Source organism: Prionailurus viverrinus, chromosome A2 (assembly GCF_022837055.1).
Source record: "Prionailurus viverrinus isolate Anna chromosome A2, UM_Priviv_1.0, whole genome shotgun sequence".
Lineage (NCBI taxonomy): Eukaryota > Metazoa > Chordata > Mammalia > Carnivora > Felidae > Prionailurus > Prionailurus viverrinus.
This window is the reverse complement of record NC_062562.1, coordinates 59585247-59598857: the sequence shown is the minus strand read 5'-3', so window position 1 is coordinate 59598857 and position 13611 is coordinate 59585247. Positions and strand designations below refer to the sequence as shown.

At 46.7% G+C, this 13611-nt stretch overlaps 1 protein-coding gene across 1 annotated transcript in view; it reads left to right on the top strand.

The window, feature by feature from the left end:
- Positions 1 to 13611, top strand: part of SLC41A3 (solute carrier family 41 member 3) — a 141331-nt gene that overhangs the window by 70185 nt on the left and 57535 nt on the right. The window contains exons 5-9 of the mRNA XM_047850083.1: positions 40 to 184; positions 3381 to 3530; positions 6156 to 6300; positions 7742 to 7821; positions 9867 to 10001. Coding sequence (XP_047706039.1) covers positions 40 to 184; positions 3381 to 3530; positions 6156 to 6300; positions 7742 to 7821; positions 9867 to 10001 — 655 coding nt within the window. The remainder of the gene's footprint in view (positions 1 to 39; positions 185 to 3380; positions 3531 to 6155; positions 6301 to 7741; positions 7822 to 9866; positions 10002 to 13611) is intronic.

Below are 13611 nucleotides of genomic sequence, written 5' to 3'. Positions count from 1 at the left end.
AGACACCTTTCCTCATGTTTCTGATTTCTGCCCTGACAGGTGCAGGCCACCACTGTGGGGTTCCTGGCTGCTGTGGCCGCCCTGCTGCTGGGTGCTATGTCTAGGGAGGAGATGGACTTTGTGAAGGTGGAGTTGCTGTGTGCCAGAAGTGTCATCACAGCCTTTCTCACCGCATCTGCCTTAGGTGAGCTGTGCCCCCACCCCAGTTACCACCCCCTCCTAGCTCTCTCTGTCCTCCATTCTTCAATACTTTGCTCTCAACTCTTTGTGTTTCAGTTCCTTGAGATGTGGAAAATGGGTGCACTAATGGTGGGGCCTCACATGTCCTGCCAGAGGATGGGGGAGAGCCTATTAGTTAAGTCTCCAAGCCCCACCTTATGGATGGGCAAGGAGGACAATGAGTCCTTTCTTAGGCAATGTATGTGTGCAGGAGTGAGCTGCTGACTCCATTTCTCTTCCCTCTGCTTGTTCAGAGAACTGGCCTTTGCTCAGTGGACACATTCATCTGTTCATCCACCCTCCATCCATTCAATGTTTCTTGAGCACAGCTTGTGAATGGGCCTGTGGAAGATTCTGGCATCTGCAGTCCTGTCGGGAGCAAGACTCTAGCATTAGCTTCAATTTCATCTCTGCAGAGAGGTCTTTTCTGACTCACTCAAGTTCTGCCCTCTGCCCTTCTCCCCAGCTGCTGACATGCTCTTCTGCACTATGCACCTGTTTTCCTTATTGAGCACTTACAAACATCTGCAATTGTTCATTTTCTTCATTCTTTTCTGTCTCACCCCTTTGCTAGAATGTCAGCTCCTCAGAGAGGTGCCCTGTTAGAATAGGGCTTCTCCTATTCTGCTCCTGTCACACCGCCTGCCATGCATCAGATGCTTCCTCCATGTCTGCAGAAGGCGGAACACACAAGGAGTGACAAACAACCCTGTATTCAGGGAGCTCACTCATCTCAGGCGCAACCATGCTTACCATGCAATTACCATAGAATGTCCCCCCATTCGCTCCTTACTCAGTACTTACTGAGTGTCTACTGTGTGCCAGTCACTGGTGCAGTGGAGGGGATGCACTGGTGAGTAACTGCACTGTTTTGTGATGTGTTCTGGTTTGGAGTGAGACATCAATATGCAAGCACATAGCAAATTTCAGCTAAGTGCAAGTGTCTCCTTTTTGAAGCCTCTCTGATCAGCTCTCTAGCATCACCCCCCCCCCATTCATAGTCCTGCTTTCTTTTCATGTCCTGTTTTTTACTTCAAATCCTTGTTCACTTACTTGTGTGCTATCTGTCCCTCCACCCAACAAGCATTTACTGTTTGAGTCCAAAGCCTGATGGCTATTTTCAACACCTAAAATAGGCATATTACCAGCTGCCAAATGTTTGCTGAATGAGCGGACTTCATTTTGGTTCTCTTCTGGACTGCATGTCTGAGTGTCTCTCGCAAACAATGTGCACGTATAAGAAAGAATAAGTGCTAACTGTGAATTGGATTTGCATTTACCCTTCTGTTCTCCATCTGACTGCCCATGAAACACCTTTGAGCTCAGCTCTCTGTAAGGATAATGTGGCAGGTTATTTAGTGGTTTCTCTTCATTCCTGTGCTAGTGTATGTAATCGGGATGGAGGGTAAGAGTGCAGAAACCCAGGAACAAATTCATAAATTGCACTTCCCTGGGCAGACTGCTCCTGGTCATGTACCTGTGCCTGTGCACACGGGGCAGGGGCTAGGGCGCCATCACTCAGTCTGTCCAAGGGAAGAGAAGAATGAGTATGCCACACCTTGTGGAGAAATAGAGCCCAAGAGATACTTGATATGAAGTCTCCTCTGAAAACAACACAATCCAATGATTCCAGAGGCCAGTCCTGTTCCTGTGGAGTCTTGTAGAGAATGTCATTCCTAGCTCCCCATTTTCCAGATGAGGAAAGTGAAGCATAGATGAGGGGTGAAGTTCAGCAACATGGACATAAACTGGGTTGTCCAAAGATGTGTAGAAGTTGAGGAGCATGGCTGGTGGCTCATAGTGTGACCTCAGCATGACTGCTGTAAAGCCAGGTGGTGGTGGTGGTTTTTAATAAGTGCTCTCAAACTGGTGGTTTTGATGTAGTCCCTGTTTTTCACCAGACCACCAGCCACACAGACTCAACCTCACTTAGAATTGGCATTTCAAAAGAGATAAAGTAGCTATGACCTGGTCACAAAATAGGGCACAAACTGTGGTCAGTGGCAGCAGTGTTAGTAGGCCTTGAGGTGATAATTCTAATTATATTTAGAGTTACAGAGTAGTGAGTAAAGTATTTAAACACCAAGAGCCAAGATACAATGTGTCTTTTAAAAAATGTTTATTTATTTATTTTGAGAGAAAGAAAGAGTCAGTGGTGCGAGCTTAAGCAGGGGAGGGGTAGAGAGAGAGGGAGAGAGAGAGAGAATGCCAGGCAGGCTCCGTGCTGTCATCACAGAGCCTGACATGGGGCTTGACCCCACAAACCATGAGATCACGACCTGAGTCAAAACCAAGAGTTGGACGCTTAACTGACTGAGCCACCCAGGAGCCCCCAATGCTGTTGGATTAAGTCCTAGGCAGTAGATGAGGGCTGGAAGATTGCATGTGACAGTCATCTCAGAACACAGTCAGAACACAAAATAGGACCCAGGGAGGTATAGTGGCCACGAGAATGTGTCTCTTGGGTTTCCAGTGCTACACCCAAAAATTTACCCCCACTCCCCACTGTTAGAGGTTAACCTGCTGCCTTCGCCCAGTGGTGGCCCTGCCAGGATCCTGAGATGGGTCTGTTCGCCAGAGATGTAGACCTGCTGACAATGCTGTGCTGTTGTCTGCATGTGCTTCCCCTGCTTTCCTTCCTGTCTTCCACTGTGGGTGGCCTACATGCCATCTTGTGGCTCTCCCAACACCCCTGTGGCCCCCCATTCCTCCTCACAGGCCTTGTCCCTAACAAACTTCTCATGTGGCTAATCCCATTGGGGTACCTGTGTCCCCAGGGACCCCGACAGACACAAGATGCTGTGCTCTGCCCCTGGGGCTCTGTTGCTCAGAGTGGTTTTGGAGTCTTCTTCCTGTCAGGGAGCAGCTGTGAGCTTCACATCTGTAGTTTCTGGTTTGGGAGCCCAGGAACTACCTCCCTGCTGTCTCCCCCATGGGTTTGAGTGTATCCTCAAAGCTTCCAGGCTGCTTCTTAACATCACGCCTGCAAGTGACAGGGTCCACCCTACTGCAGCCTTCTCAGGCTTCAGAATAGCGGGGAAACCGAGTGTTAGGGCAGCCTGGCTCAGGCGAGGGCTGTGTGGATACAGAAAAGTTACTGAGCAGCCTCCTGACCACTTTCTCATCCTGTGCTTTGAGTTTCCTCTGCCACCTCCCTGCAGGAATGCTGATGGTCTGCATAGTAATTGGTGCTCGGAAGCTTGGGGTCAATCCAGACAACAACATTTCCATGCCCATTGCTGCCAGCCTGGGAGACCTCATCACGTTGTCCATCCTGGCCTTTGTTAGCAGCTTCTTCTATAAACACAAAGGTAAGAGGTACCCCTTGAGATGGGGCACACGAACAAGGCTGGGTCCAATGTTGGCAAACAGCAAGCTCTCCCATCCACTCAGGTCAGCAGATAAGTTCAGTCTCCACCTTAGGGCAGGGGTGTGCAAGGAGACCAGGGAGGGCCAGAGGATGGCCTGGCTACTTCAGTGTGCCCTCATAGGTTAACAGAGCCTCCATGGGTAAGTCATGTGTCACACCGGACATGTACAAACCAGCTGGGAAGGGACTCCCAAGGAGGCATGTCATAGCCATGGGCAGCAGCATATGCTCTCCCTGCTGGTGTGAGACAGAAGAAGCCCAGGTCTCCTCAGAAGGTGCCCAGTGCCCTGGTCATCAGCCAAGAGAGGCGTTCACACCTCTTGTATGACAGACCCTTGTGGCCAGAGGCTCTGACTCCACCAGGGGTCTCCCTAGATCTGCCCTGGGAGCACAATGAACATGTTCCTGCCCTGGGCATTGTGGACAGGTAGCATCTCCCTTTCCCAAATGGTTCTCACCTGCTGACTACTCCCCTCTGAGCATCACAGTTTTTGCTTTCCACCTAAGCTGGCTGCCCACAGTTGTTTGGATCTAGTAAGTGTTGATTCTGTGCATGGTCATAACCCCAAGTACCTGAGGGCAGGTGGCATCAGTGAGTGGAGTGGACAGTGAAGAAGATGGTGGACAGCAGTAGGGCATGTGGTTACACTTATTTGGAGGAAATACCTAGACACAGGCACAGACACAGCAAAGCTCTGGCTTATCGTTGCCCTGTGGGAACTCAGACTCTGGACCAAGAGAAGTCACCCAGCACTTACATGCTGAAGCAGCTGAAGCAGACTGACAGAATACCTGTGATTTAGTGTGTCCGGGCATTGAGACCCTCTCCCTCTCAGCTCTGGGACCAGCTCCTTGTCACCCCAGGAACTGCCTTCCACCAATACTGTTTGATGGTTGGGAGATCCTCAAAGTTCCTGTAAGTGGCAAAGTGGCAATGAAAATCTAATGATAAGATGACCTAATTTTATTTTTAAACCATGGTGAATTTAAAACAATATTTGTGTGTGGGTTGGTTAATCGAGTTTTATTTATAAAACAAATTTGGGTCACTGGTGTTTCCAGACCCTTCTTCTCTGCCCTAATGTGCATGTTGCAACACACGACTTAGTAGCTGTTGAATCATTGTTGGGTTGTCCGTCCCTCAAATTAGACTGTGAATTTATCTTGGGTGCACTTACAGGTTCACTGGGCCTGGCACATATGAGATAAATCTTCACTGATGAAGAATGAGCTGCTGACTGTGTCACCTGTCAGTGTAGTTAGGAAGACAAGCCATGTCTGGGGGAAGTATTCATCATGGTGGTGGGAAAATATGAGGTGGAGCCTCTGCCAGGGCTCCTGAATAATTCTAGAAAAATCAGACTGAAAAAATGTCCTAAAAGCAGCACTCCTGTAGGCTGCTTCTTCCTAGAGCTTTTGAGACTTGCTTAGAGCTTCCTGGGTCTGTCTCCCACCTCCTGGGATGGCGAAGAGGCTGGCCCCTTCCATGATGAGTTACTTTGTCTGTAGTCCAAGTTGAGCAACTATGGCCTGTGCTTCCATGTAGCTGCCCAAGGAGACCGGCCTCCCTATGGCAGAGGAATGAACCATGATTGTTTAGTGCAGAGAAAGACAAGAGGGGAGGGGTCCTCCTAATGATGCTGCTCAGAGAAATGGGATGTGGGGCACAGACCTACCTGCACACCTCTGCGTGCTGGGGTCCACTTGGCAGAGGACTGTGCACCACCTGAGCCTGTCCTTTAGAGGTGGGGCTGGGGGTGAGAGGATAGCTCTAAAGAAAGCTGGTGTCTTGTTTGGAGTGATTGGGAAGGTGACACACAAAATATAAGGGAAGAAGGGAGTGAGTGAGAATGGTGGTATGTGGGACCCTGACCTGGCTCCAGGAACAGTCAGGTGTCCCAGAACCGTCAGAGTTCTGCTGGCTCCAACCAGCAGAGAAGATGACACAGGGGCATAAGTAGCTGCAAAGCTGGGTGTGGTCTGAGCCCTGAGGGTCCTATAGATGCTGGGGAGGCCACCTTAGGCTGGCCTCAGCCAGGAGCAGATTGGCATCATTAACCAACTCTGGCTGTAGCCCTGATGTCTGCATGCTGGCTTGGGTGCTGGTGGGCCACTTCTTCATGCTGTAGTCTCTCATATGCCCATCTGAGGGGGAATAGAGAACATGACATGAGTTTGTGCTCAGAAGGTGCTGGGCACAGTGCTGGCCTGTGGACACAATCCCATAAATTTAACCATTAATAATAATAATAATAATAAGGTTGAGGTGGAAGGAGATGGGAGAGGTTATGTATGTCAGGAAAATAGCAAAAAAGAGAAGTAAAGGGGATTGTGACAGGAATTGAGGATAAAGAGGAGCTTTTCCAGTTGCTTAATAAGATGGACAAAATCTTTAGAAGTATGGTAGGTTGTCCACCCTAAACTGCCGGAGACAGAAGTGTCTCCTCAGCTCCGAGCCCACCTCTAATCATTGCAGCCCAGACTGTGGCCCCACAGTCCATGCTCATGTGCCCTGGCACTCACACTGTCTGTCTGTCTGTCTCTGTCTCTCTCTCTCTCCTCCCAGATAATCGATACCTGATGCTACTGGTCTATATCAGCTTCATGGCCCTGATCCCCTTGTGGGTCCTCATTGTCAAGCAGAACCCACCCATCATGAGGATCCTGAAGTTAGGGTGGTTCCCAATCATTCTAGCGATGGTCATCAGCATGTGCACATGAGTGAGGGCTGCCACCACCCCTTTACTCTCCATGCCACCCCTGTCTGGCCTCTGCAGACAGGGAGAGTGGCCTGAGGCCACCAAGCCTCCAGGGTGAGGATGTAAATCATGTGGGTTTAAATCATTTTCTGGCTGATCATGGTTGGAGGGAATCATTGCTGTGGGCTCCCTCACTAAGTCCCGGTGCCAGTTGTTGAGTCATACCTCTTTGTTCTTCATCTCTTTCCCTCTCACCAAGAACCTTAGGCCTTATTTATTCTGAGAGGCAGTCCTGTTTACCACTGCAGGAGTATCAGAGCCAGGAAGAACTGAACCTGGAAACATCAGTTGAACACACTGATGCCAGGACCTCTTGTCCCCTCGTGGCACTGCAAGACACCTGTCTCCCCCATCCCTGCTGCCAGAGTTCCCCTGCTTGGGCTTCAGGGAGCCCCTCACCTGGCCCCACAGTGATGGCTCTGTGAATAGCATTTCCACAGCATGGCTGCTGGTGCGACCTAGTGGGGCTGAGGGATTCATCCCCCTGGCCCTTGGGCCTTCAGCTGAGCTCAGGTCTTCCACCCTTCAACCTCACTCTCCAGAGCCCTTTCTGTTAGTAGACCTGGATGAGCACCACCCCAGTGCTTTCTGGGATGCTTTCCTAACGTTGATTCTTAGGGAGAAGTGGTTGTGGTCCAGGTGTCTTTGATTCCAGAAAGCTCCTGGGCTCCTTTTACAAACTGATCCAACCTCGCCAGGACTGTAGGAGCAGGGCAGTCTTTGCTAAACTCCAGGGGCTGGTAGGAGCAAGGTCTTATTGCGACATCTCTAAGAACAAGGAGCAGAAGTGGATTCTCATGCAGGTTCCATTTTACTGCTCAGGAAAGTAGCAGTTCAGTTGTGGTACATGAGCTGTCACATGGGAGAGTCCAGCCAGCTACGTGGCCTCAGAGAGTTTGTAACTTGTTTTTAATGGGCCAACATTATCTGATGGGCCTTCTGGAACAGCTGATGCTCAGAATAGAGGTGGAGAACCATGTGCGTGGTGGAGAAGACACTGTGGATACCAGCCTGTCTATATCAGATATTTTGTATAGGGGTCAGGAAAGTGCTACACTGAGAAAGGAAACTGGTAAGACATTTTGAAAAAATTTTTTATTTTAATATTTGTTTATTTTTGTGAGAGAGAGAGAGAGAGAGAGAGAAAGAGGGCCAGCGAGCATGACTGGGGGAGGGGCAGAGGAAGAGAGAGAAAATCCTAAACAGGCTCCGGGCTCTGAGCTGTCAGCATATAGCCCAATGTGGGGCTTGAATTCCAGAATAATGAGATCACGACCTGAGCTGAAGTCAGACTCTCAACCAACTGAGCCACCCAGGTGCCTCTGATAAGACATTTTGTATAGAGGTCCCCTACAAGGATAAACTAATCATTTTCCCTCTGCTCTCTCCCCAGTTTTGGAGGGCTCATCTTGAACAAAACCATTTCTAAACAGCAATTCCAAGGCATGGCCATATTTACTCCCATCATATGTGGTAGGTATTGGCAGTCACCATCACCTGGGACCCTTGGGCTGTGTTAGCCCACAGGATTTGGGCAGTGGGACCTGAACAGCAGTGACTTCAGAGGTCTAGCCCCAGGCCTTCAAAGGCATAATCTGGAAACTGAGCCATGGCTATGTTTCTGCTGGGCAGGGACTACCGGGCTGGTTTTTCTCATATGGAAGGAGACCCTCAGGGAAAAAGCCCTGACGACTGCTCCACCAGCTCACACTCTTCCTCACAGTCACCACAGAGACTTGAGCTGTCCCACAGAGCTAAATCCCATGCCTTGAAGGCACATCTAAGCCAGGATTCACTGCCACCTTCGTGGCCTTCAGAACTGGGGTGTTGGCTTCTCATGGTTTGTTTGTATGTTTGCTAATTTCTTAAATTTACATTCATTGATGACATTTAAAACTAAGACTTTTGCACATAAAAATCTGGATTTCTGCCTTCTTCAAAAGCAAGACTGTGACAATACTGAGTTTACATTCTGGGTGAGGAAATAATCAGCTGCCACTCAGACAGGACTTGTGTTTGTCCACTTTGCCTGAATCCCCTCCATTCCCTGTTGTCTTCCACCCAACCCTTCATTGATCTCCCTTCTAGGCTTAGACCCTATGGGCTCTTTTAACCAAAGCTTGGTTTGTGTCTGGCTTCTGATAAGGATCTGTAAATGGGACTGACCAGTCAGGGAGGGAACCAAATGTGATAGCTTTTTGCATACTTTGCTTGGTCCCAGGCCCTGGTGTTCTGGGGCTGCAGAAACAGGCTACAGAGGCCTTTGGGCACCCCCTCTCCCCATTTCCATGGGAACCCAGGTGATTATTCCTTGAATATCAGTGGGCCACCCAGGAGTTCTGCCCCAGTAGAGGCAGAGCTTGCCCATCATACAAGAAGCTGGCCATGTGAAAGACAACAACTGCTAAGGCAGGCTAAAGCTTAGAAAGATTTTCTTGGATGTCACCAACTCAGATGACTGTGGGGCCACATGAGAGTGTTGAGTGAGTTCAGCCAGTATGACAGTAGCTGGGCAGTAAGGAGCAGCAGGGAATAGGTCATGTTGCAGAATGTGTTCCTGGTGTGGAGGGAGAGGGGCCTGCTTAGCTCCAGCCAGTTGCTGCCTGGCAAGTTTGGAGGTCCAGAGTTGCCAGAACTGACTTGTTAGGAGAAGCCAGCAATTTATGTAAATGCTAACAATTAATTTGAGTTACATTTTTAAATCCACTCCTCCCCCCTTTTTTAAATCATGTGGATTGAGCAAAATAGATCTGCAGCCATCCTCTGCCTACAGACTTTTGCATCCAGGGTTGTTGGTCTCTGCCTCTGGAGATCACTGGGGCACATCTGGCCCAGTGAGGGGTTATTCCCCAATGGGCTGAGGAAACAGGATGGAGGGAACCTGCCCACTCTCTAAAGGAGATGGTCCTGAACAGACGCTCTTCTCTCTCAGCCTGTAATCCTGTCCCTGCAAAGACAGCTCAGCATGGCCTTTGTAGTCTTGGCATGGTCCATTCTCTGTGGAAGCTGGGAGCCTCAGCCATAAGCCCCAGACCTGTTGCATATGCTATCCCCTCTTCCCTTGCTGCTGTTGCCCACCTTCTCTTCCATCTCCTTTCCACCTTAGGTGAAAAAATCTTCATTTTCTCAGATGTTCCAGTCTGTAATCTGATCCCTGTGACTTCCCACGGCCTTGAAGGCCTTATCAAGATATCCTCCCATAGACCTTTCCATCACTCTCCCTCCCTCCCTCTACTTGACAAATCTGTATTGTAAACCTACTTTGCCAGTCACATTTCCTTCACCATAAGAGGTAGCTGTCAAAGTGATACAGTTACTACCCTGGCACTTCACTCACAAGGTCGAGTTTACCCTTGCTTGCAGCCAAATAAAATCTGTTGTAAAGTGGGAGGGAAGGAAAAGAGACCAAGTGCTACATCAATCAAGGGAGGCTTCTGGAGGAAGTAGACTTAAAATAAGGGCCAGAACTGAGAGACTGGCATAAAAAGGGGGAAACCACATTCTTTTTCTCCTCCCAGGTGTTGGTGGCAATCTAGTGGCAATTCAGACCAGCCAGATCTCCACCTTCCTGCACGTGTGGAGCACACCTGGTGTCCTACCCCTCTGGATGAAACAATACTGGCCTAACCCATGCTCCACTTTCTGCACCTCAGGTGAGTCTGGTATCTTCTGGAAGCCACGTGGCCATTTCTTTCAACAAGTAAAATTTGCCATTAGTGGAATCTGGTGTCTGTAGCAACAGAGGTCTAAGGCCAGTGCTGACCTCAACAGAGATCATCTTCAAGGTCATGAGTCCTTCTCCCAGAGACCTGACTCCCACCCTTGCCTTTAGTTCATTGATTGATTGATTGATTCATTCATTCATTCATTCATTTAAATATTCAAATATTCAAACACTCAAATATTAATTGAAGGTCTGCCAGGTACTAGATGTCATGTTATTGTGATGAGTCAGGGAAAGCTGAGTCTTGTCCCCATGTATATACATGGTCCAGGAGAGCAGATATGGGGGCCTGTGTGGCTCAGTTGGTTGATCATCCCACCTTTTTATTTTTGGCTTAGGTCATGACCCCAAGGTCATGGGAAAGTCTCTCTCTCTCTCTCTCTCTCTCTCTCTCTTTTCCCCTCCCCCCCCTCCCCCCCATCTCCCTCTCCCCCTCTCCCTCCCTCCCTCTGCCCACAGTACTCTCTCCCTCTCTAAAAGCAAAAACAAACAAACAGAAGAGCAGATAAACACACCAAAAATGGAGCTCTTGACTACATATTGTGGTCTGTTTTTTAGGGGTTTTTTCTTTGTTTATTTTTTTTTAATTTTATTTTTTATTTTTTAAAATTTACATCCAAATTAGTTAGCATACAGTGAAACAATGATTTCAGAAGTAGATTCCTTAATGCCCCTTACCCATTTAGCCCATCCCCCCTCCCACAACCCCTCCATCAACCCTCAGTTTGTTCTCCATATTTATGAGTCTCTTCTGTTTTGTCCCCCTCCCTGCTTTTATATTATTTTTGTTTCCCTTCCCTTATGTTCATCTGTTTTGTCCCCTAAAGTCCTCATATGAGTGAAGTCATATGATTTTTGTCTTTCTCTAATTTCACTTAGCATAATACCCTCCAGTTCCATCCATGTAGTTGGAATGGCAAGATTTCATTCTTTTTGATTGCCAAATAATACTCCATTGTATATATATGCCACATTTTCTTTATCCATTCATCCATCGATGGACGTTTGGGCTCTTTCCATACTTTGGCTATTGATGATAGTGCTGCTATAAACATGGGGTGCATGTGTCCCTTCGAAACAGCACACTTATATCCCTTGGATAAATGCCTAGTAGTGCAATTGCTAGGTTGTAGGATATGTCTATTTTTAGTTTTTTGAGGAACCTCCATACTGTTTTCCAGAGTGGCTGCACCAGTTTGCATTGCCACCAGCAGTGCAAAAGAGATCCTCTTTCTCTGCATCCTTGCCAACATCTGTTGTGGCCTGAGTTGTTAATGTTAGCCATTCTGACAGGTGTCAGGTGGTATCTCATTGTGGTTTTGATTTGTATTTCCCTGATGATGAGTGGTGTTGGCCTTTTTTCATGTGTTAGTTGGCCATCTGGATGTCTTCCCTGGAGAAGTGTCTATTCATGTCTTTTGCCCATTTCTTCACTGGATTATTTGTTTTTTGGGTGTTGAATTTGATAAGTTCTTTATAGATTTTTGGATACTAACCCTTTATCTGATATGTCATTTGCAAATATCTTCTCCCATTCTGTCAGTTGCCTTTTAGTTTTGCTGATTGTTTCCTTCGCTGTGCAGAAGCTTTTTATTTTGATGGGGTCCCAGTAGTTAATTTTTGCTTTTATTTCCCTTGCCTCTGGATATGTGTTGAGTAAGAAGTTGCTGTGGCCAAGATGAAAGAGGTTTTTGCCTGCTTTCTCCTCCAGGATTTCTCCTCAATGCATTTATGCATTTCTCTTTGATGGCTTCCTGTCTTACATTGAGGTCTTTCATCCATTTTGAGTTTATTTTTGTGTATGGTGTAAGAAAGTGGTCCAGGTTCATTTTTCTGCATGTTGCTGTCCAGTTTTCCTGGCACCACTTGCTGAAAAGATTGTCTTTATTCTGTTGCATATTCTTTCCTGCTTTGTCAAAGATTAGTTGGCCATACGTTTGTGGGTCCATTTCTGGGTTCTCTATTCTGTTCCATTGATCTGTCCGTTCTTGTGCCAGTACCATACTGTCTTGATGATTACAGCTTTGTAGTATAACTTGAAGTCTGGGATTGTGATGCCTCCTGCTTTGGTTTTCGTTTTCAAGATTGCTTTGACTAATCACAGTCTTTTCTGGTTCCATACAAATTTTAGGATTATTTGTTCTAGCTCTGTGAAGAATGCTGGTGTTACTTTGATTGGGATTGCATTGAATATGTAGATTGCTTTGGGTAGTATCGACATTTTAATAATGTTTGTTCTTCCTATCCAGGAGCATGGAATCTTTTTCCATTTCTTTGTGTCTTCAATTTCTTTCATAAGCTTTCTATAGTTTTCAGTGTATAGATTTTTCACCTCTTTGGTTAGATTTATTCCTAGGTATTTTATGGTTTTTGGTGTAACTGTAAATGGGATGGATTCCTTGATTTCTCTTGCTGTCACTTCATAGTTGGTGTATAGGAATGCAGCTGATTTCTGTGCATTGATTTTATATCCTGCAGCTTTGCTGACTTCATGGATTGGTTCTAGCAGTTTTTTGGTGGAATCTTTTGGGTTTTCCATATAGAGTATCATGTCACCTGCAAAGAGTGAAAGTTTGACCTCCTCCTTGCTGATTTGGATGCCTTTTATTTCTTTGCGTTGTCTGATTGCTGAGGGTAAGATTTCCAATACTATGTTGAATAACAGTGGTGAGAGTGGATATCCCTGTCATGTTCCTGATCTTAGGGGGAAAGTTCTCAGTTTTTCCCCATTGAGGATGATAGTAGTGTTGGGTCATTCATATATGGCTTTTGTGATCTCCAGGTATGCTTCTATCCCTACTTTCTTGAGGGTTTTTATCAAGAAAGGATGCTGTATTTTGTCAAATGCTTTCCCAGCATCTATTGAGAGGATCATATGGTTCTTGTCCTTTCTTTTATTGATGTGATGAATCACATTAATTGTTTTGCGGATATCAAACCAGCCGTGCATTACAGGTATAAATCCCGCTTGGTCATGGTGAATAATTTTTTTTAATGGATTGTTGGATCTGGTTGGCTAATTTCTTGCTGAGGATTTTTGCATCCATGTTCATTAGGGAAATTGGTCTATAGTTCTCCTTTTTAGTGTGGTCTATTGTCTCGTTTTGGAATCAAGGTAATGCTGACTTCCCAGAAAGAGTTTGGAAGATTTCCTTCCATTTCTATTTTTTGGAACAGTTTCAAGAGAACGGGTGTTAACTCTTCCTTAAATGTTTGGTAGAATTCCCCTGGAAAGCCATCTGGCCCTGGACTCTTGTCCTTTGGCAGATTTTTGATTACTAATTCGATTTCTTTACTGGTTATGGGTCCGTTCAAATTTTCTATTTCTTCCTGTTTCAGTTTTGGTAGTGTATATGTTTCTAGGAATCTGTCCATTTCTTCCAGATTACCCATTTTATTGGCATATAATTGTTCCTAATATTATCTTATTGTTTGTATTTCTGGTGTGTTGGTTGTGATCTCTCCTCTTTCATTCTTGATTTTATTTATTTGGGTCCTTTCCTTGTTCTTCTTGATCAAACTGGCTCTTGGTTTATCAA